The following is a 23575-nucleotide window of genomic DNA, read 5'->3' on the forward strand; positions in this document are numbered from 1 at the left end:
CACAAGCTGCTCAGTGACAGAAGCCCTTTTGGGGATTGCCTGCTGCAAAGGAATGGTCCTCTCTCTCTTTCTCATCTGCTTCCCCCACAGTGGGGAAAGGACATGTAAAGTGGATTTAGTGGCTTTTTCTGGAGAGTGCTCTCTGTACAGCTAAATGGCCTCTACTGCTCCCCTTACCACCCAGGTGGCTGTCTCCTTCCTGCTCTGACTAGAGTAGCCCTCAAAACCCTCTCATGTTGTTTCATGTCGTCACTTCCCCCATTATATTTACTATATTTGACACTGAGATACTTCATGCTTGTCTGAAAAATTCTAGACTGGCACAAAATCACCCCTTGAAATTTCAAACTAATTAGTTTAGTTTGCATAAAATTAGAAGATTTAGGGCACCATAATTGGGTTTATGATAGGCTAGTTTCATCCTTAACTATGCAAAACCACATTTCTCTCCATAATTTTATTAATACCTGAATGTCATTAATATTTTTCAGAATATTAACAAACAGTATAAGCTTTACATTTTTCGTGGCACAATGAAAATGCATTTATTTCTCTACAGGTTTCAGAGTAGCAGCCCTGTTAGTCTGTATTCGCAAAAAGAAAAGGAGTGAGTACTTGTGGCACCTTAGAGACTATCAAATTTATTTGAGCAGAAGCAAACCCCCATTATAGTTGTAAAGGAGATTAAAGACATTTATTTAATCCATATTTTTGTAAGTGGCCTAAGGTGAAATATTGGTTTTAATTAAAATATTTACAGACTGTTGCAGATCTCTGTTCACTTTGCTTATTTAATACTTTCTAATGAGAATATATATTTGATTTCTATTAATGTTCTGCTCAGCACTTTGCTGTAAATAACAACATAAAGTTGATTTTGTTACTGTGTTCTTTAGGTAGCAAAGCCTGCAAGTTGTGTGATGGTCTGAGTGGTCTGCTGGGCACATACTTTGGAGTACGTACCATGTCTAAATGCACAGCAGAGTCATTCCGCGTGAATTAATTATAGTATCAGAAATGGCCATTATTTAAATATATAGAGTACATGTTCCATATGTATCTTGGGTACAAATTCAGAATTGTTAGATTTTTTGACAGAACAACTTCATTTTAACCTTTTTGTACAGAAGCCAACAAGAAGGGCAAGTGGTAAGTGCTGAGTGCTTTTGCAAGGCAGTGTTCAGTGCAGGGTCTCTGTCACTTAACAATATACAGTAAATCAATGTTGTTGACCTAAAATCACAGTTAATTCTTTATTTTGGAAAAGCTTAGGTGAGTATTGGTTGGAGGACTAATAAATTATCCATGTTGATGAGCAATAAAAGGTCTCAGTAAAGCAGAACTGATCATTAATGTGTTTCTGACATTTAGACAAGCCAAGCGCAGAATAAAGCATTGACAGGGACTTCAGCTTTTCACATTTGAGAATTAAGGATGACAGAAGCAATCTACAGATAACATTTTTGTCAGTGCCAAATTACACAAATTTTGTCGACTTAAAATTATTAAATATTTAAAATATTTAACATCTCTTTATGCTGAAAAGCTCCAATGTGGTTACTTTAAATGAAAAGAATTTGATAGGATGTCAATTTGTAAAATTATTATTACATAGATCTTTGTTGTCTCAAGTGGCTACTGTAGACATAAATTACTGTATTATTTTTAAATTGCTATTTTTGTTTTAATAAAAAAGTACTTCTCTTCACTACCTACCTTGAATTGTTTTGTGTTAAAAACGCAAGTTATATTTCTAATAACAGAATTAACGGCACACAATTTCTTAGGATGCTGAGCTAAGATATTCACCTAAACTAAGTCAGGAGGATGTTTTCTTAGGTTTTCTTTTGTTTTTTAAATTCTTTAGTGATTTTTCAAGAAAAATACAAAAAAACAAAACAAAACACAAAAACAAAACCAATACAATTAGCAAGACATGTAAGAGCCAGATTGTGGCCCATCCTGTGTGCCCTGCCACCAGATGTCCATACTATGCGTGTTAGTGCTGAGGAAAAAGCATAGAACTGTTACATCCCACCTTCATGTGAGAGGAGTGTGGATGAGAAGAGCTGATGCCACATATATCCCTCCCACCTCCAGAGCAGGGGGGAAATGGAAGGCAGATTGTGACTCTTGTTATTCACAAGAAGCTTTAATTCATCTGCTAATTATAGTTCATGGACTTTTTGGAGAGGGGTAGATCCTTGTATTCCAAGCTGTTGAAAGACATTTGCATACACAGTCTGATCCAAGGCCGTTTGAAGACAACAGAAGTCTGTCAGTGACTTCAGTTGGCCTTTAAGCAAGCCCATATTGTAACTGTACTTTCTTTCTTTCTTTTTCTTTTTTTTAGCATCAAGAAAAAATTATAGGACAGAATACCCAGCTCTTACCCAGCTCTGGTTAACTAAACTAGATTTTCATGGGCATTCAACTGTCCAATAAACTCCCTTTTAAGATTTTGTTCCAGAAAATTCGCAGAGGTAATGAATGATGTGTACTTCTGCCATATTTCTTCCCAGTCTTCTTCTATCTATTTGTATTACAGTAGTACATAGAAGCTAATGTATCATCCTACTGGGCAATGCACATATAGCAAGATAGACTTTAAATTCTTCTGGACAGGGCCTAAGTGTATGTCTATACCAGAGCTGGAGGTATAATTTCCAGTGTGAGTAGACTTGGTCAAAATCTAAATGAAATGTTTCAAAATTAACAGAACACAATGTTTTGATCAACCCAAACTATGGGTGAGTGATGGGGGACGGGGGTTGGAGGGAAGGTGGGCATTATGATTATTATTTTCAATTCCCAAAAATGTTCAGAATTCAACTTTTTATCCTGATTTGAACTTCTTGAAATCTCAGTTTGTTTTTGTAGAATGGGAAAGCCATTTGCCACCGGAAGCCTTACCAGCCAGAAGGACAAGAACATTTCCTGGGTATCATTTTGTTTCTTAAGATGGCATTTCTCTCCACTGATCAAATATTTGTCATGCCATATTTGTGGAAGATCTTATCTCTCAGTGCAAGCTGTAATAATCTAGGACTGCACATTCAGGAAGAAACAAACTCAGCTTGTTACTTTACTTTATTAGTTAAGACCTCCAGCTGAGGTATAGATTTCATAAACAAAATGCTTGTGGGTCTATGGGTTACAAAGTTTCCACTGGTCACAATGCAGCTATTTAAATCTATGCATAGTAGGGACAAAGCTTTTCCAAATCAGAATGCTTGTGTTCCATATGCTGCGAAGGACTAAACAGGTACAAAAGAGTGAAGAATTGGGCCCTGCATGTCAGCATAACCCATGAGAGAATTTACTTCTTGCTGCTGCCGTCTCATATGATGACCTCACTCATACCAGTGCAAATCCATCCATTCAGTTGGTAGATAATTCAGCTTCCTCATGACTCTAATGGTAGAAGCAGATGATTTTGCCCATGCTTTAATTTCTATAAATGACCCTTTATTCTGGCTGCAGGTAGCAAGGCACCAGATGAATATACATTATTTATCTGAAATGGACTCAGCTGCTATTGTGAATAATAGCAATTACAAAATTAGACATGTGTTCACAGACTGTTGTCTATATATATAGTTACGGTCCTTGGTACCTGACACCCATATAACAGCAAATGAGTGGTTCATATTATATATGCAAATACATTAGCCCCACTTTCAAAATTAAAAGAAATAACAGCCACCTTTGGTTGAAGTTATCCATTTGTATGACATTCCCTAGCTAGAATCATTTATAAAAGGAACTTGCTAAACACCTGCAAGGGTACACTATATAAAATATGCAATAGTGTTAGTGCTGTACTGTACTTGTTGGATGACATTTTTAATGAAAAATATACTTAATATATATAAACCCAACTCACCATGCACACAATGTACCTTCTGTTACCACAGCTATGGTTTCAGGGGTGATTTACCACAAATGCAGTAGCAGAGCCAGGGGGCGATGGGTCACTGGCGGTGCCACCTTCGGTCAAACCTATTGGGTAGCGCGTTATCATGCCCGCTGCACCTGCTGCCCCTGCACTGCAGCCCTAATCCCAGCCTGGTGCAGAGGAAAAGCTTGGGGTGGGAAGGGCTGGAGATGTGCCCTTCCTGCACGCACTGGCAACTCCTGTCCCATTGGGCTGGACCCAGCTTCTGGATGCAGCAACCTGGTGCACGGTTTTTCAGAGCTACTCAGGGTTGGCCTCCCTGCCCCTCCATCATGACAGAGGGGTGGCCGACGCAAATTTCAGTGTGTGGTGGTGCAAGATGGTGCATGGTGTTACAGGGCCATATGCCACCATGTGCCATGGGGACCCCATGTGCCATGACACAATGCCTGGAGTGGGGATATGGGCACAGCCCCACAGGAGACATGACTGCTGGGTGAGTGTGGGGCTGGTTTGCTCTCCAGCCCCTGTGAAAATTGGTGTCATACGCCTCCTTTTGTCAGTTTCTAATATGCTTGAAAAGGCACCAGGCATACACAAAGTCCCCCGGTAAGTATGGGGAGCTGCCACCTTCCTCCCCCTCCACCACTAACCAAATGGGGTAGTAATGTGCTCCATTTCCTCCTCTTTCTGTTTGCTGACCCTACATATCATGAATTTTCCCCCTAATTGCTAGATGACTATTGGTAATAGCTGGGCCAATGAAAACAAGTAGAACACAATTGCTTCTGCAGTGCCACCATTGTCAATTGATAGTTCTACTTTGGGTTAGTGTATAGGGTGGAAAACCTGTTTCATGTGGTTGTATCTGCCCCTGTCTCTTCCGTCTCCCCTCCCCGTCACACAGTGCTGACTACTATGATAGAATGTAATTTCAGTGACTACTAAATGGATTCAGTGACTACTAAAAAAACACAGTAGAAGCACTGATACTTTTTAACCCATCTGCAGTCGAATTAACTTTACTTCAAAACAAAAAGCACAAAGAAGCTAGTATGTAAAAGCAAATGGGGAACACACTGTGTGTCACTGAGCCTCTTATAAGTGGACTTGAATTCACCTGGACAGCCTCAGCTCAGCTAAGTTAGCTAGCTAGCGCTCGCTCGCGCTCGCTCTCTCTTTCGGTATTGGCACAGGTGTAGATGCAGACAGGGAAAAGTTAAAGGGTGTTGTGCATATGCAGCGGGGTTCCCTAAGCTATCAGGCCTAGCTGTTGGGTATAGCTGGGGAAGGAAGGGAGCAGTAGGACCCTGACAGAGGAGAGACTAGGTTTAAGGAACGGGTGAAATCTGTGCATTTGCTTGATTACTAGTAGAGGAGATATTTTAATTTAATAGGCTTAGTCTTGTAGATAGAGGTGTATTTGAGCTATTACTACATTCTGGGACAGAGAATAGATGTTTGTGCTGGGCTCCTTATCAAACACTGTTACCTGGGGTTCTTTCAACCCAAAGTTCTTGGTAACTTTTATTCTGTGCGAGGTGGTGTCAGGAAATAAATCAGGGGAGACACGGCTGTCTGACCGATAGATGGCTGGCACAAACAGGACAACACAAGAGTGCTTTCACTTAAAGCTAAACTTTACTTAGTCTCAAGCACTTATACACATGTCCGCAACAGGTTAGTAAAACACCCCCAACCCTTGATAATTACCAAAGCTGAGTGTGGCTCTCCAGTGGCACAGTTGCAGACACTGCCGGTGGGGAACACAAGATGCATCCAGAGGGAGATTCCAGGCCTGAAGAGTCCCCCTACCTCAAACTTTTTCCCCTTATTTGTTCATTAGAAATAGAATGACATGTCCCTTAAAGCAAACTTGTTAAGTAAGCAGTTTCAATGGTCAAGCGAGAGGTTCCTTCTGATTATCGATTAACCAGGTGTGGGGTTTTCCAGAGTTTGCAGCCGTGAGGACCCAATAGACATTCCTGGGGCACATCCTGCTCTTCTAAGATGCAAGTATCAGCAACTTCAACACAATTCTTATCACGAAGGATGTGGGGTCAAGCTGCCCTCTCTGTGGCACCCAAAAAACCCCCTCCCGTCTTGCCTTGGTTAAACTGAGACTGCTGAATGGCCAATTTACAGCCTGCTGACTTGGCTGCTTTTAGCAATAAGCCATAATGGTTTTAGGCACTTTGCCAAAGTCTCCCCATACAACACCACTTAAGCAAACAACTTCTCAATCTTTTGCCTGGGAGTTGGCTGCTCATATCTGGGGGTAGAGATAAGGTATCCTCAGACACTACTTTAATTTTCAACTCACTCTTTGACCTGAATGACTCACTTTGATTCTGTAGAGGTCTTCTTGAAAATCTTCTAGTAAAACTGCACTCAAAAATAAATATGCTAGTTTGTAGGACAAATCCACTATTGCCTCACTACATTCCCATACAGATCAGGAATAATGTGGGTGTGTGAATTAAATAGTGAGCCATTGCTACTGTGGAATTATGCTATTTGTAACTTTACAGTATTTGAGTGATTGCCAAGTACTCCTGAAACTGAACTCATTTGTTCATATCTACTATTTTCCATTCATTATCTGTGAGGTACTTTCATTTATCCAGTCATAATGTACACCCAATACCAGGTCAAATAGTCTGGTAATAATAGAAGTAATTGGCTTAGTTTGCAGCAAGGGAGATTTTGTTAGATATTAGGAAAAACTTTCTAACTAGAAAATAGATGAGCACTGAAACAGGTTACCGAGCTAGGTTGTAGAGTCTCCATCATGGGAAGTTTTTTGTTTGTTTTAACAACAGGTTAGACAAACATCTGTGAAGGATGATATCTAGATATACTTCATACCACCTCAGAGCGGGGGATGGACTAGATGACTTCCAAAGGTCCCATCCAGACCTACATTCCTATGATTCTATGAGAACAACTCATGGTCTCAAAGTATTTGTCCAAAATATTTAGTGAATACTTTCAAATAGTGAATATATTCACAGCTAACAGCACTAGTTTATGAACGATTTACAAACACAAAATCATTGAGATTTGTGTGCATTGATTAATATTATTTAACTAGCTCTAAAATAGATATATTTCTTTTTAATTCTGTATCTCTCCTTGCTACTAACCAGAGCGATCACTTTGTACCTCATTCTCCTATTTCAAGTATATTTTCATTCTAGTAGTTCAATAGTGAAGTCTCTGCTTTTTTTCCCATTACTAACACATAGTGTATGCAGCTGCATTGCAAAAAGCACCCACATAACCCAGAGAGGTCATTTTTATTAGTAGCATCCACTCATGGAGCAGAAGAGGGCATCACCTATTGGCTTCTAGGACTGTGATTCAGTCACAGCCCATATGCTGGCACATAACTATAGCATTACTTCTGCTAGAGGCTATCACAGACAGGCTGAGCAAGCCAGAGAGAAAAACTAAAAAGGAACAACAATAGCCTTATTACAGTGGGAAAGCAAGTGAGTGGTTCATATCTCCCTGGCAGTAATTGGTAACTCAGGATACAGTTACTGGTAAATAAAAATACACAAATAAAAAGTGCCGTGTTTTTGAAGGCACGCTATAACAGATACCCAATCAACTCCTGAAGTGAAGCTCACAATATTTAATTAAGTTGGGGGGAATCTAAGGACTCATGCTTCTGTGTTCAGTAACATAGTAAGAAAGGGGAATACAAGCAGCAGAATCCTCCAAAGCAGTAGCTGTTGTGAGTGAATCATGGGAGCCAGAGGGTGATCCAGGTGCCCATTCTTATTAGCATATTATACAGAATTGTGTGTGTACAAAAGACAAGTAACCTCCTCAGGCTGTGGTCAAGACAAGACTGTGCTGATGAAAACAGAAAAGCACATTCCTCCTCCATGGCAAGACTAAGCAGATTGTTTGTTCTTAACTCTTTTGCTGCTCTGCTTAATATCAACAGTTATCAAAACTAAAAGCAGATTGGCTAAACATGGAACAAATAAATGTACATATAACAACCACAAACTTACCCCACACAAAAAGCTTTCTGAAATGTTTGTCTTTTCTATTAAACAAATAATTGCTTATGCTAGCACAGTTGGCAAGAAGATTACACGAAAATTAGTGCAAAACTACATTATTTTTGTTGTTGTTCCCAACCCCTTGATTTTTCGAAAGAGAACCCTAAGGTCTACATTTTCAAAAGCAACCAGGGATTTTGGGATTCCCACTTAAGGGACTGATTTGTACCAAGGGCTGCCCTCTGAACACTGGGCACACTTAAGGCATCTCTTGCTGGACATCCAGAAACTGAGGCACCTAATTCACCTGTTTCTTTTGAAAATCAGCACCTATAGGTTTTGCCCAACTATGCATAATTTTTCTACCAAATTATTTTAAATACATATATTTTGCAAAGTATTTCATAAGCCAAGGTAAAGTCTATTGCCAGTGCTACAAAATGGAATCTATAATAGGATAATATAGCCACAGGTTAACTGGATTTTTCTGGAATTCCTGTACTAAGGAAAATACCCAAATGTTTAAGAACTATTTTATGTTGATGACTGCAGAATAATGATCTTACATAATTCTGATTGGCTAACGCGTGGAGAAAGGCAAAATCAGAGCATTATGTTCTCTTGTATATATGATGGGAGACAAAGTAGAGCGCATTAACCAATAAGACAATCAGCCCCTCACCCTTAGACTTTTTAGAATAGTTGTACTGGAAAAGACTATCGCTGCTCCAAGTGGCACAGCGGCTTTAAAAAAAAACACAGCCACACTCATATACTCAAATACAGTCCAAGTGGTTTGTGTTCAGAGAATAAGCTTAGAAATTATTATTATCTTTTTGCTCTTGATGTACCAGCTGCCAGACACTGGCACAAGGCAGTCCCTGGAGGAGTTATAACCTACTTAAAAAATTCAAGTGGTTTAGTAAGAATTGCAGCTGTTGAAGAGTTAGGTTTGCCACTAAAGTGGTTCATTCCTGTGTAACAACTTAAGATGCTGCAATCCATTCAAAAGGGTTAATAACATATACCTAGGTATGTTCTGAATCTTTTTTTGGCTAGCTAGTTAGGTCTTAGGCACAACTGCCATGAAGAAATAAACACTCACAAATGTCAGAGTTCCTGTCCTCCAGACGGGAAAATACAAAATATGTTAAGATCAAGGCAGACACGTATGCTGAACTGCAAGTCAGTCTAAAACCATTTCACAAGGTAGCTACAAGATACATATGCAATATGTTAGCCTGTGAGCATAGTCTTGTCAGTGTAATGCAGCTGAAAATGAATACTAACGCACTGGAAATCAGATGATTTACCAAGAGTATCAGGAATGTTGACATTACCTCTATCATTTTTTCCCACCAGAAATGCTCCGAAACTATTAGATAAGGCAGTGTATGATGAAGCCTTTAGCACAATGTGGCAAAACAAGAATACATGACCCAGTGCGCTGAATTGATGAGATGTACAAAATAAATGCTTACATGCTTTTGGTAGTGTTTTCCAGAGTCATCACCCCTGAATTCTCACATTGCTGATGCCACCCTTAGCCCCGTTACCTTGGACAATGTATTGCTAGCATGGGAAGGGGCAATATGAAATCTGTAAAAAGGTCTGCTACTGCTTCTTGGCGCTGACTCCTTTCTCTCACTCCTATCTTTTGCCTCAGAATTTCAGGTTCCCATTTGGCCAGGCCTAGAAATACACATACACACACGCGCATGCGTGCTCTGGCAGGGTTCTGGTGGGATCTGAAATACAGAACACAGTGAATACCACTAGAGGGCTCCCCAGCTATTTACTGGATACTCCCCAATTCCTATGCGCTATAACTGGAATAGGTATTTTCATGGCATCTGTAGTCTGACTAGAAGCAGGAAATACCAGCAAACCCCAGACTATTCAAGAAATATCCAGCCAAATTTTACAAACGCGAGAGGTTTAGATGGCAATCTGAACTCCTGGGTTTCTTACCTCGATTCAAAGACAAACTTTCTGTGCAAATACATCAAGGACTGGCTCCATTCCCAGGCATACAACGGAGCTCCAGTAGAAAGTCCATGAGGAAGGAAGATTGGCAAAGTAGCTGCAAGTACTCATCCCCGCTGAGAAGAGCAATGCAGCCCCAAAGTGGGACATTCTGTCTTGGGAAAGATCTGCCCTGCTCCGTTGGAACGCCCTAGGGAGGGCAGCAGTAGCAATACATAATATCCCTCACTATGGGGAGAGGTGCAAACTGTGGCACCAGCTGGTGTGAATCCAGACTCATGTGTTTTGAACAGTTGACATACTGAAGATAAAATAAAATTCAATACACTGAATAAGAAAAAACTGGAGACTTCATTGCAAATGTCAATTCAGTCTTAATTATAGCAGTACTACTGTCAGTCTGTAATAACTTGCAGTATCCGTATGAACCTTTAACATCATTAATATAAATATTCAAAATCTATTTTAGTTCAATCTGCACAATAATCTAACCTGCTCTGTGAAACTGCAGGTTCTGTAGTCTTTGGAAGGTATCCCGCTGAGCTGGAATTCCCTTAAGGCAGATTTCCCTTGGCTGTTGAGTTACATGCATTAACCCTGACATATGTCCCTATCTCCCTTATCAGCCACAATTAAGCATACATTGGCTCCAAACTGGCACATAAAGGCTGAAGCTTCATGTATCAAAGAAAATAATTTTGAGGATTCCAACAGTAATCATTACACCATAATTGCATTAGGAACTGGATATGACTGATGCGAACCTACAAATCTAGCTCGCATCTGTGAGTTGGGTCAAACTTTCACACCCCAAACACAGAAAATAGTATTCCACAACTAACGGCCACTGCAAATCCTCATCAGAGCAACCCCAACAAACGTACCTTCTCAGCACACGACATTCCTTGATTACAAAATTGAAGTACAAAGCCTTTGTTAGTAATAACAACATAGGCAACTCCCATTGATCTCTGGAACTCCCGGTCAGAATGTTATTGGGTGGTTGGATATTGCCCAGTGCCTACCTAAAAAAGAGAAAAAAACTCTTGATCGGAACATTACAGCTTCTGCATGCTATTCACCGAATTAATCAATTCAAGTTTAATAAGTTAGCATGAGTTCCTTGGGGGAGAATTACTACCCAGTTGGCAGCAGACATCTTATCTCCTCAAAAAGTGGGAAAGAGCAACCAACCATACACAGAGGGAATGCTGATAGGTTGCAAGGATCCAGATAAGAGTATGGCCTGATTTATTTTCAGGGTTGGACTGGAAGTGGAAGCTCTGGCCTTAGCACTGAATTTACTAAAGTGTCTTTCTTTTTCTGATTGGACATTGCATATTTATTCACCCTAGTCTTGGGGTTCAGTTTTAAATATTTCAGCCAAACTACAGGAAATAAAAGACATGACAGTGAAAGTAACTATGCTATAAACCCTGTCAGATTACATTCAGGTGGTTTTGAGCACCCGGACTCCACAGAAAAACTTTATATGATCACTATGTGAACCAACCTGCACAGACATACAAAAGCACGCAATAAACAAGCCTCCCAATGGCAAGATCTATCGCAGCATGCAGAGTTGGGGACATCACGGAATGCCCACAAAGATTCATTATTTCCAACTTGGATTTCAAGTCAAATCCAGGAGGTGGGGGAGGCAGGCAGATCTTTGGTAAGCTGGTTCACTGTTATTTACTCACGCAGACTGAGCTACGTCCTTGCCGCACAACAGTGCTGAGTTATTTCTTAAACTAGAGACTCTGTCTGCTATGCTATACTGAGCATTTCCCCTCAAACAGGGAGCTGGTCCCAAATATGCAGAACCCCCTATAGCTTAACTGTCCCAGCTAAGAAATACCTAACTGGCTCCCTGCATCAAAGCATACAAAGAAGGAATTGTAAAGCCATCTTGGAGCAGGGTAAGATCATTTTTATCACAAATTAAAGCTTACTTTTCTGAATTCAGGCAAAGGGATCAGAAAACACCACAGGCCTTCCCTTCTGTGGTATTGAGAACTGCACCTTTTAAGTGATTTAGCTCCCCAGACATGAAGTCTGGGGGAGGGGTGCTGCAGAAGCCCATGTTCTGCTATGCTGAGGAAGCTGGGAAGTACATCCTTGAATCAAAACAATCTTTTTCATACACCTTGGGCCCAGAGTTATTACTGAACCACACCTTCCACTTTATTTAACAATGGGAGGAGTCTCTGTTCATTAACTAGATAATAGGAACTGTGGGAAAGGGAGTCATGAAAAACTGACTTTTTTTCTCTTTATTTGAGAGAAATATCCACATTTAGTTAGAGCTCATGAGCGGATTCTCTTCTGCCCCAGAGCCCCGCTTGGCACAGGATTAGGGGCATCAAGGAGTTTGTTGTCTCCTGGATTCTGAGGATCAGCTTGAGCTTGCATTCAACTTCTTCCATACAGCTCTAATTTGTGCTACTGACTTAAGATCCTTAGACCGTACAGCAGTGGAGCACAGATTTATCAGAGCTGAGTTCTGGCACAGCACTGTCTCAACTCTCCCTGCACCTACATGCCCTCTCCTGCTTGCAACATGCAATGTATGCTGAATGAGGGCGGGACACAGGGTAAGGATACAGATCTGGCACCTGTGTACTAATGGGAAGTATCCCTCCTACAGGGGAATTTTATTCTGATGATGTGTGGGCAGTTTCTGGCCCCTTTGTGTCTCCTGAGTTGTGCAAAGGGGCTGGATCTCAATAGGCAATCTGGCCCATAGTTGTCTCAACATTTCTGTTTACTTTTCTATTATCACTGTATGTTTCTGAATATAAAATTTACATTTTCTAAGACATGTACGGTTTTATCTCTCTTCAAATTCTGAATGCAATAAAAACATTTTTGTTCAGTAAAATACAATTGGAAAATAATAAAAAGAATGCAGCCAAGATTATTTTCCTTTCCTGCCTCCCTCCTAAGGTAGTAGAATCACTAGAGCACAGCTAAATATTAAAAGAATCAGGTGCCAAGCTTTGAAAGCTATTGTTAGGGGAGTTCATGTAATTCTTGGCTTCACAGACAGCTGTTCATACTGCCAGTGTTATCTCTGAAGCAGTAGCATGGTTGCAGCAGGATATTGGCTGGGATACCTTGTCCTTAGAAAAAAGAAAAGGAGTACTTGTGGCACCTTAGAGACTAAGAAATTTATTTGAGCATAAGCTACAGCTCACTTCATCGGATACATGCAGTGGAAAATACAGTGGGGAGATTTATATACACAGAGAACATGAAACAATGGGATACAGACTAACACGGCTGCTACTCTGAAACTTGTCCTTAGAATTAGACACGGTTTTAATTTTTCCTAATTAATTTGTCTACCATAAACATGTAGGCAAATAATTACCTTTATGAATTTAATGAGTGATCTCTAGATTAGGTTTTTAAGGAACAAGAAAGCTTTTATCTCATTAAATAAATCCACACGACAACTTACATATGGATTGTGCTTTGCTTTTGCTTTGTATAATCCATCTCTCTCTTTATTGTTGTTTGTATAGGGGAGTATTCATCAGCAGTTTGCTATTCCATCAGACATTTCTCAAATTATTCTTTAGTAATTTTTAAAAATGAATTACTATTGAACAGATCTCTCTGAGAATTAACCATTTGCTATTCCAGAGGGATTACTTAGCTATGATTTGTCATAAGATATATGGTATTGCTATTGATTGGACGAGTGTGCAACTATTTTTAAAAAAAGAAAAGGAGTACTTGTGTACCTTAGAGACTAACCAATTTATTTGAGCATAAGCTTTCGTTAGCTACAGCTCACTTCATCGGATGCATACTGTGGAAAGTGTAGAAGATCTTTTTATACACACACAAAGCATGAAAAAATACCTCCTCCCACCCCACTCTCCTGCTGGTCATAGCTTATCTAAAGTGACCACTCTCCTTACAATGTGTATGATAATCAAGGTGGGCCATTTCCAGCACAAATCCAGGGTTTAACAAGAACGTCGCGCGGGGGGGGGGGGAACAAGGGGAAATAGGTTACCTTGTATAATGACTTAGCCACTCCCAGTCTCTATTCAAGTCTAAGTTAATTGTATCCAATTTGCAAATGAATTCCAATTCAACAGTTTCTCGCTGGAGTCTGGATTTGAAGTTTTTTTGTTGTAATATCGCAACTTTCATGTCTGTAATCGCGTGACCAGAGAGATTGAAGTGTTCTCCAACTGGTTTATGAATGTTATAATTCTTGACATCTGATTTGTGTCCATTTATTCTTTTACGTAGAGACTGTCCAGTTTGACCAATGTACATGGCAGAGGGGCATTGCTGGCACATGATGGCATATATCACATTGGTGGATGTGCAGATGAATGAGCATCTGATAGTGTGGCTGATGTTATTAGGCCCTGTGATGGTGTCCCCTGAATATATATGCGGGCACAGTTGGCAACGGGATGATGAAGATCTCATCAATATAGTGCAAGTAGAGTAGGGGCATCAGGGGACAAGAGCTGAGGAAGCGTTGTTCTAAGTCAGCCATAAAAATGTTGGCATACGGTGGGGCCATGCAGGTACCCATAGCAGTGCCGCTGATCTGAAGGTATACATTGTCCCCAAATGTAAAATAGTTATGGGTAAGGACAAAGTCACGAAGTTCAGCCACCAGGTTAGCCGTGACATTATCGGGGATAGTGTTCTTGATTGCTTGTAGTCCATCTTTGTGTGGAATGTTGGTGTAGAGGGCTTCTACATCCATAGTGGCCAGGATGGTGTTATCAGGAAGATCACCGATGGATTGTAGTTTCCTCAGGAAGTCAGTGGCGTCTCAAAGGTAGCTGGGAGTGCTGGTAGCGTAGGGCCTGAGGAGGGAGTCTACATAGCCAGACAATCCTGCTGTCAGGGTGCCAATGCCTGAGATGATGGGGCGCCCAGGATTTCTTCAATCTCTCTGGTCACGCGATTACAGACAGTAATCAGAAAAGAAAGTTGCGATATTACAACAAAAAAACTTCAAATCCAGACTCCAGCGAGAAACTGTTGAATTGGAATTAATTTGCAAATTGGATACAATTAACTTAGACTTGAATAGAGACTGGGAGTGGCTAAGTCATTATGCAAGGTAACTTATTTCCCCTTGTTTTTTCCTACCCCCCCAGACGTTCTTGTTAAACCCTGGATTTGTGCTGGAAATGGCCCACCTTTGATTATCATACACATTGTAAGGAGAGTGGTCACTTTAGATAAGCTATTACCAGCAGGAGAGTGGGGTGGGGGGGAGGTATTTTTTCATGCTTTGTGTGTATAAAAAGATCGTCTACACTTTCCACAGTATGTATCCGATGAAGTGAGCTGTAGCTCACGAAAGCTTATGCTCAAATAAATTGGTTAGTCTCTAAGGTGCCACAAGTACTCCTTTTCTTTTTGCGAATACAGACTAACATGGCTGTTACTCTGAAACCTGCAACTATTTTTAGCATCAATACTCAGATGAATGCATTTAAAATGTTTTCTGCTAATATTCACATATACAACTTTTGACATTTGCTTCCTGCAAACTATTGTGTTAGTTAGACTTATTCATACAAATATTCTTAAAAAGAGAACTCAAGAGGGACACGTGGTTGGCCAAAGAAAATTCATTTTAAAATTCAAAAAAATTGCCACATTTAAATTTACTTATCTTTAGTATTAATTTACCCAGATCCAGCAACTCTAGTGACCTTTGTTACACACGGTTTATTAGGCGTGAATCTGAGGTGAGTGCTTTCTTGTGCAGTTTTCTGATCCTGAAAAAGCTTGAGGTGTCGGGTCAAATTTCTGATTACTTTTTGATTGGGGTCATGTTCTGTGAACATAAGCAAGTGTAAAGTAAATTATCTTTGTTCAACAATATGGTCAGGGATATATTGTGAGAGAATTGCATCTATCTTAGGTATTTCTATGGCCCACATTACCATTGTATCTGAGTGCCTTGTATTTATCCTCACAGCCCCCTCCCCCTCGCCCCGTGATATAAGGAAGTGATTTTCACTCCATTTTACAAATGGGGACTGAGGCTAAGTGACTTGCCTAAGGTCACACAAAAAGTATGTGGCAGAGCAAGGAAATGAATCTGTTTGTCTTCACTTCTAAGTTAACACTCTAACAGCTGGATCATCCTCCCTTTCCATACTACTGTCTGTTTATTTAATTTTATTTTACTTTGCCAGCCCTCTCTCCATATGCACATCTGCTCAAAATGTCTGGAAGCCCTAGACAGCTGGTTTGCTGTCACCACTGCTTATCATAATTGTGTCATTGTTACCATCTGGATCCACCTGTTGCCTCGTCTTATGCTGAGATTGTACACTAGTTAGTGCAAGAACTCTTTTTATATGTGTTTACAGTACCTAACACCATGGGCCTGGAGTCATTTAGTGCAACCAGAAATACAAATAATAATAATTAATAATTAGCAGGACTTGAAAATAAGTAAATCCTAAAAGAGAGCTATAAAAAGCCCTGAGAAAATATGGGCAATAATTAAGAAGTTGATTGTTTCAGGGACAATACAAATTTCTCATTGATCACAATTCATTAAGCAATCCAGTATACTAATATATATGTAAAATCAGCCATTTCTATCAACAACTTTTTCTTTTATATTTCCTGATTAAAAGGGAAACATTCAATAAACACAGGCTTTAAAGGGGTAATTAAATAGAGCTCCGGAAATAATAAACCCCTTTAATGAGCAAGGCCTTCTTAGGCTTGCTATTTAAGCTAAGTTTGTTGTTGGAGAAAAAAAGAGATCTGTCCAAAGAGCTGCTTAATATTATTAAATCAATAAGTTTGTAATGCAAATGTGATTACATGGCAGATTATAATGTAAATTGGGTACATTTTATTTGTATATCTGCAATTTAAAACAAATATTTTACTGAAAAAAAATCTCATTGGTGTTTTTTTTTGTGGGACTGGTTCTCCTCTCACATTTGGTGTAAATCAGGAATAACTAACCTGAAAGTTTACACAGGAGCAAATTAGATCAGAATCCCATTTCTTGGTCTATTGGTGCCATTCTAAACAAAAATAACTAATTGGAATTGTTGGCAGTTTGATTATTTTAATAAACATTTTCTTTGTGCTTTTTAATGCTTTTAATATTTGACCAATAATGAGCATCTAGTAGAAAAGTTCCTGCCCAGATAGGAGTTGATAGTCTTAACCCAGCTAGTTATAAGATGTCAAGAAATGCCCTACACAGAGGGCTTTACTACTATTACAATCTGTGAAAATATTAAAATATAAAGGGGGAAAATGGTTTTTTATGTGTTTAAAATGTATAGTTTGCACTGTGCATTGCTGTAGATATTGTTAATATGTTAATATTTTATGTTAAAGATCAGTGCAGTAGCTGATAAGAAAACAGAACTTCTTGACCTTACATTAACTTTATAATATTTGATGTGAATGCCTTCTGACTTCTGTGCTCAGTGCTAGGGTTGAGCTACTGGGAAAGAATTCAGAGTTCACTATGCCACCTTCTGGCTGTTCAATTGTCTCCTGGACCGGAACAGAAAGAGCCTTGACTTTTGAGTGGCAACTGTACAAATCTACACCAAATCTTCAAAAGAGGGACTCTTAGGGTATGTCTACACTACGAAATTAGGTTGAATTTATAGAAGTCAGTTTTGTAGAAAGCGTTTTCATACAGTCGATTGTGTGCGTCCCCACACAAATGCTCTAAGTGCATGTAGTCGGCGGAGCGTGTCCACAGTACCGTGGCAACCGTCGACTTCTGGAGCATTGCACTGTGGGTAGCTATCCCACAGTTCCCGCAGTCTCCGCCGCCCATTTGAATTCTGGGTAGAAATCCCAGTGCCTGATGGGGCTAAAACATTGTTGCGGGTGGTTCTCGGTACATATCGTCAGGCCCCCCCTTCCCTCCCTCCATCCGTGAAAGCAACGGCAGACAATCGTTTTGTGCCTTTTTTCTTGAGTTACCTGTGCAGACGCTCAGCTAACTGTCACCATATGTCTCCTGGGTGCTGGCAGACGCGGTACTGCATTGCTACACAGCAGCAGTTTATTGCCTTTTGGCAGCAGACAGTGCAGTATGACTGGTAGCCATCATTGATGTAGTCCTGGGTGCTCTTTTAACCGACCTCGATGAGGTCAGGGGTGCCTAGGCAAACATGGGAGTGACTCAGCCAGGTCATTTCCCTTTTAAGTTTCGTCTCATGGCGATTCAGTCCTACCGGCAGTGCAGCAGAAGATGATGGCCAGCAGTCATACTGCACCGTCTTCTTCGGAGCTCCCAGGAGATGACGATGGCTAGCAGTCGTACTGCAGTCTGCTGCCAGCAAGATGTACAAAGATAGATGAAGTGGATCAAAACAAGAAATAGACCATATTTGTTTTGTATTCATTTTCTCCTCCTTTCCTCCATGAAATCAACGGCCTGCTAAACCCAGTTTTGAGTTCTATCCTTGAGGTTTTGAGTTCTATCCTTGAGGGGGCCATTCTGTTTCTCGCAAAGCCACCCCCTTTGTTGATTTTAATTCCCTGTAAGCCAACCCTGTAAGCCATGTTGTCAGTCGCCCCTCTCTCCGTCAGGGCAACGGCAGACAATCATTCCGCGCCTTTTTTCTGTGCAGACGCCATACCACGGCAAGCATAGAGCCCGCTCAGATCACTTTGGCAATTAGGAGCACATTAAACACCACATGCATTATCCAGCAGTATATGCAGCACCAGAACCTGGCAAAGCGAAACCGGACGAGTAGGCGACATCAGCACGGTGACGAGAGTGATGAGGACATGGACACAGACTTCTCTCAAAGCACAGGCCCTGGCAATGTGGGCATCATGGTGCTAATGGGGCAGGTTCATGCAGTGGAACGCCAGTTCTGGGCTCGGGAAACAAGCACAGACTGGTGGTATCGCATAGTGTTGCAGGTCTGGGACGATTCCCAGTGGCTGCGAAACTTTCGCATGCGTAAGGCACTTTCATGGAACTTTGTGACTTGCTTTCCCCTGCCCTGAGGCGCAAGAATACCAAGATGAGAGCAGCCCTCACAGTTGAGAAGCGAGTGGCAATAGCCTGTGGTAGCTTGCAACGCCCGACAGCTACTGGTCATTCGGGAATCAATTTGGGGTGGGCAAATCTACTGTGGGGGCTGCTGTGCTGCAAGTAGCGAACGCAATCAAAGATCTGCTGATATCAAGGGTAGTGACCCTGGGAAATGTGCAGGTCATAGTGGATGGCTTTGCTGCAATGGGATTCCCTAACTGTGGTGGGGCCATAGACGGAACCCATATCCCTATCTTGGCACCAGAGCACCAAGCCAGCGAGTACATAAACCGCAAGGGGTACTTTTTAATAGTGCTGCAAGCACTGATGGATCACAAGGGACGTTTCACCAACATCAACGTGGGATGGCCGGGAAAGGTACATGACGCTCGCATCTTCAGGAACTCTGGTCTGTTTCAAAAGCTGCAGGAAGGGACTTTCTTCCCAGAGCAGAAAATAACTGTTGGGGACGTTGAAATGCCTATATGTATCCTTGGGGACCCAGCCTACCCCTTAATGTCATGGCTCATGAAGCCATACACAGGCAGCCTGGACAGTAGTCAGGAGCTGTTCAACTACAGGCTGAGCAAGTGCAGAATGGTGGTAGAATGTGCATTTGGACATTTAAAAGCACGCTGGCGCAGTTTACTGACTCGCTTAGACCTCAGCGAAACCAATATTCGCACTGTTATTACTGCTTGCTGTGCACTCCACAATCTCTGTGAGAGTAAGGGGGAAATGTTTATTGTGGGGTGGGAGGTTGAGGCAAATAGCCTGGCTGCTGGTTACGCACAGCCAGACACCAGGGCAGTTAGAAGAGCACAGGAGGGTGTGGTGCACATCAGAGAAGCTTTGAAAACCAGTTTCATGACTGGCCAGGCTATGGTGTGAAAGTTCTGTTTGTTTCTCCTTGATGAAACTCCCTGCCCCTTGGTTCACTCTACTTCCCTGTAAGCTAAATACCCTTCCCCCCCTCCCTTCGATCACTGCTTGCAGAGGCAATAAAGTCTCCTCTCATCACGCTGCCACCACCTTTCAGCTTCAGCCCTCTCTTCAGCCCGCCACTAACTCTCTTCAGCCCGCCACCTCTCCTCCCGGTCATTTTGTGCTTTCCTGCACTCTGACATTGTCTGCCTCCACGCATTCGTCTGTGCTCTGTCAGTGTGGGAGGACAGTATGAGCTCAGAGAATGCGAGTGCATTTTTTTCACCTGCTAATCTTCGCTAGCCTCTGGGAAGGAGAATATTCTGTGATCCCTGAAACACATGCAGCTGGTGGAGAAAAAAAAAAGGGACAGTGGTATTTAAAGAGACACATTTTATAGAACAATGGGTACACTCTTTCATGGTAAATTTTGCTATTAACATTACATACATAGCACATGTGTTTTTGTTCCAAGGTCGCATTTTGCCTCCCCCCAGTGTGTGGCTAGCCCCTCCACCCTGAAGAAAAGCACCCTATTTCAACCAGGTGACATTGAATGATATCTCACTCTCCTGAGGATAACACAGGGAGATAAAGAATGGATGTTGTTTGAACGCTAGCAAACATACACTGCAATGCTTTGTTCTACAATGATTCCCGAGTACGTGCTACTGGCCTGGAGTGGTAAAGTGTCCTACCATGGTGGACGGAATAAGGCTGCCCTCCCCAGAAACCTTTTGCAATGCTTTGGGAGTACATCCAGGAGAGCTGCGAATGCCAGGGCAAATTAATCATTAAACATGCTTGCTTTTAAACCATGTATAGTATTTTAAAAGGTACACTCACCAGAGGTCCCTTCTCCACCTGGCAGGTCAGGAGGCAGCCTTGGGTAGGTTCGGGGGTACTGGCTCCAGGTCCAGGGTGAGAAACAGTTCCTGGCTGTCGGGAAAACCGGTTTCTCCACTTGCTTGCTGTGAGCTATCTACAACCTCCTCATCATCATCATCTTCCTCATCCCCAAAACCTGCTTCCATCTCCATTGAAGGAGTCGAACAACACGGCTGGGGTAGTGGTGGCTGAACCCCCTAAAATGGCATGCAGCTCTTCATAGAAGCAGCAAGTTTTGGGCTCTGACCCGGAGCAGCCGTTTGCCTCTCTGGTTTTCTGTTAGGCTTGCCTCAGCTCCTTAAGTTTCATGCGGCACTCCTTCAGGTCCCTGTTATGGCCTCTGTCCTTCATGCCCTGGGAGATTTTGACAAATGTTTTGGCATTTCGAAAACTGAAACGTAGTTCTGATAGCACAGATTCCTCTCCCCATACAGCGATCAGATCCCGTACCTCCCGTTCGGTCCATGCTGGAGCTCTTTTGCGATTCTGGGACTCCATCATGGTCACCTCTGTTGATGAGCTCTGCGTGGCCACCTGAAGCTTGCCACACTGGCCAAACAGGAAATTGAAATTCAAAAGTTCGCGGGGCTTTTCCTGTCTACCTGGCCAGTGCATCTGAGTTGAGAGTACTGTCCAAAGCGGTCACAATGGAGCACTCTGGGATATTTCCCGGAGGCCAATACAGTCTAATTGTGTCCACAGTACTCCAAATTCAACCCGGCAAGGCCGATTTCAGTGCTAATCTCCTTGTCCGGGGTGGAGTAAGGAAATCGATTTTAAGAGCCCTTTAAGTAAATAAAAAGGGCTTCGTTGTGTGGACGGATGCAGGGTTAAATCAATTTAATGCTGCTAAATTCAACCTCAACTCCTAGTGTAGACCAAGGCTTAATCAACAGTCCAGAAACTCTTACCTGTTAGGCTTGAGTTGCTGCATTAACTTTACTAACACAAGGATCCTGCCATTCCCAGCAAAACTGTTCCTCAGCCTTGGAAGCAGGATGAAGGAAGCTAGAAAGCAGCTGAGTAGAGAGACCTACCCCATATATAAGGTGAGTGAACACTGCTGAGGTCCCTCTCTCACTTACAGTGTTCCATTGAGGTCCCTCTCACTTACAGTGTTCCATTGTGTTATATGGCCATATATCCCTACCTAAAATTGCCAGTGTTGGCTGCACAACCCTCTACTCCCCCTTTTCCTAAAAGGGGTTTTAGTCATACAAGGCACTCTGCATCACCTGTTGTGGCCACCAACTTCAGCAGGATTTCAAAATGCCAAAGCTTGGGACTAGCTGAATACCTTGCAACTCACAGACACCTTGACAAAATTCTGCATCCGCTTTAGGATTAAGTTCTAGACACAAAAAGCAAACTGGTTCATTTTAGCACCTTTCATTTAGGGCTCTTGGATCTATTATTTTCTGCTGCTCTGTCAGAGGGTGAACACAAAGCTATTTCCTCATAATTGTCCTAGAAGAGAGACACATCTTTTATTCTAAACAAAAACAAAAACAAATGAACAAAAAAGCCACAGTTCCAGCCAATTTACTACAAGGGAAAGATGACTTTAGTTTTAGAAAGGTGTCTTTCCAGATCTGATTTCTGTGCTGTTTGGCTCTCCACATTAATTCACTGTGCGGAAGTGCCATCTACCTGGACAAAAGGTCTCTTATTTTAAGTTCAATAGATTTGATTTATCCTGATTTCGCTCTGATAATGATTTCAAATTTTAAATTTCAGTTTTCTTATTACTTGAGATATTGTCCTGTGGGAATGTTAGGCTGCTGCTGAACCATGACTATTGTTCACTGTACAACACTTACTTGGTTCACTTGGCCTCTTCCCCCTTCTTCTGTGTTTCGTTCTTCTTTTTACATAAGACTTCAAGCTATCTGGGGCAGAGACTTGTTGCTTAAAGTCTGCTTATCACAAAAGGCTTCTGATCCCTGGTTGGGGTCTCTAGGTGCTTCTGTAATTTTAAATAATAAATGTAGGTTTTGCTGTAAACTTCTAGTTGGGGCAGATCATACATAATGTAAAGTGTCTTTTATAGTCCCATTTGCTGTCTCACAACCTTCCCCTCACACCAGTTATGAAGTCCTGCAGGTTTTTTTCAGTAGGGCAGGTGCTTTTAGTGTCGTCTTCACTTGCTTTTCATTTTACAATCTAATGAAGCTCCTGGGACAAAATCCCATCGGGGGGCCCTATTCTCTGTAGCTCCTTGACCCACCTTTGTTTATATTGTCAGAGCACCCAGAAACTGTGAATAGCAGAATCCATATCTCATGGGGTATTGTGTGTAGTTTCCATCACGGGCACCTATGTGGCAGTTTAAGCTGATTGCATCTTCTGGCTTAATAATGAGTTTCCTTCTTAACAGACTGGAAGGTGAGCAGAGTAGAAATACTCAAGAAGACAATACATTCCAAGATGCACATGAAAAGGAAGTGGCTACATATGAAGTGGTATGAGTCTTTCTGTCTATCTGAACTGAACCACTGGGAGGCCACACTCTGGGTTCGACCCAGCTCTACTCACTGATGGAATACTGTGTGGTTGGCTGGGCTGACAATGAAACTTCTGTGTGAATAAACCTGCTTTTGTCTTTCTCTGCATGTAGTTAGTCTGAATGTTAGAACATTAGACCACTAATATGTGAGATACTGTTTCTTTGGGTAAGAGCATGAATAGCAAAGTAAATAACTACATTTCCCCAGGATAGTTGACACAACCAACTCCCACAGTGACAGATGGGGAAAATATACTCTTGGGCTAGACACTTGTACAGCACTTTGTAGCACTTTCGTGGTTTAAAAATTT

At 41.6% G+C, this 23575-nt stretch overlaps 1 protein-coding gene across 1 annotated transcript in view; it reads left to right on the forward strand.

Moving 5' to 3' along the window:
- TCERG1L (transcription elongation regulator 1 like) overlaps nt 1-23191 on the forward strand; it is a 258114-nt gene extending 234923 nt beyond the window's left edge. The window contains exons 12-13 of the mRNA XM_084635656.1: nt 21728-21807; nt 23136-23191. Of these exons, the coding sequence (XP_084491782.1) occupies nt 21728-21760 (33 nt within the window). The 3' untranslated portion in view covers nt 21761-21807; nt 23136-23191. The remainder of the gene's footprint in view (nt 1-21727; nt 21808-23135) is intronic.
- The last annotated feature ends 384 nt before the right edge of the window (nt 23192-23575 follow it).

The sequence above is a fragment of the Lepidochelys olivacea genome (genome assembly GCF_965140295.1).
Source record: "Lepidochelys olivacea isolate rLepOli2 genome assembly, chromosome: 7".
In the NCBI taxonomy this organism is placed as follows: domain Eukaryota; kingdom Metazoa; phylum Chordata; order Testudines; family Cheloniidae; genus Lepidochelys; species Lepidochelys olivacea.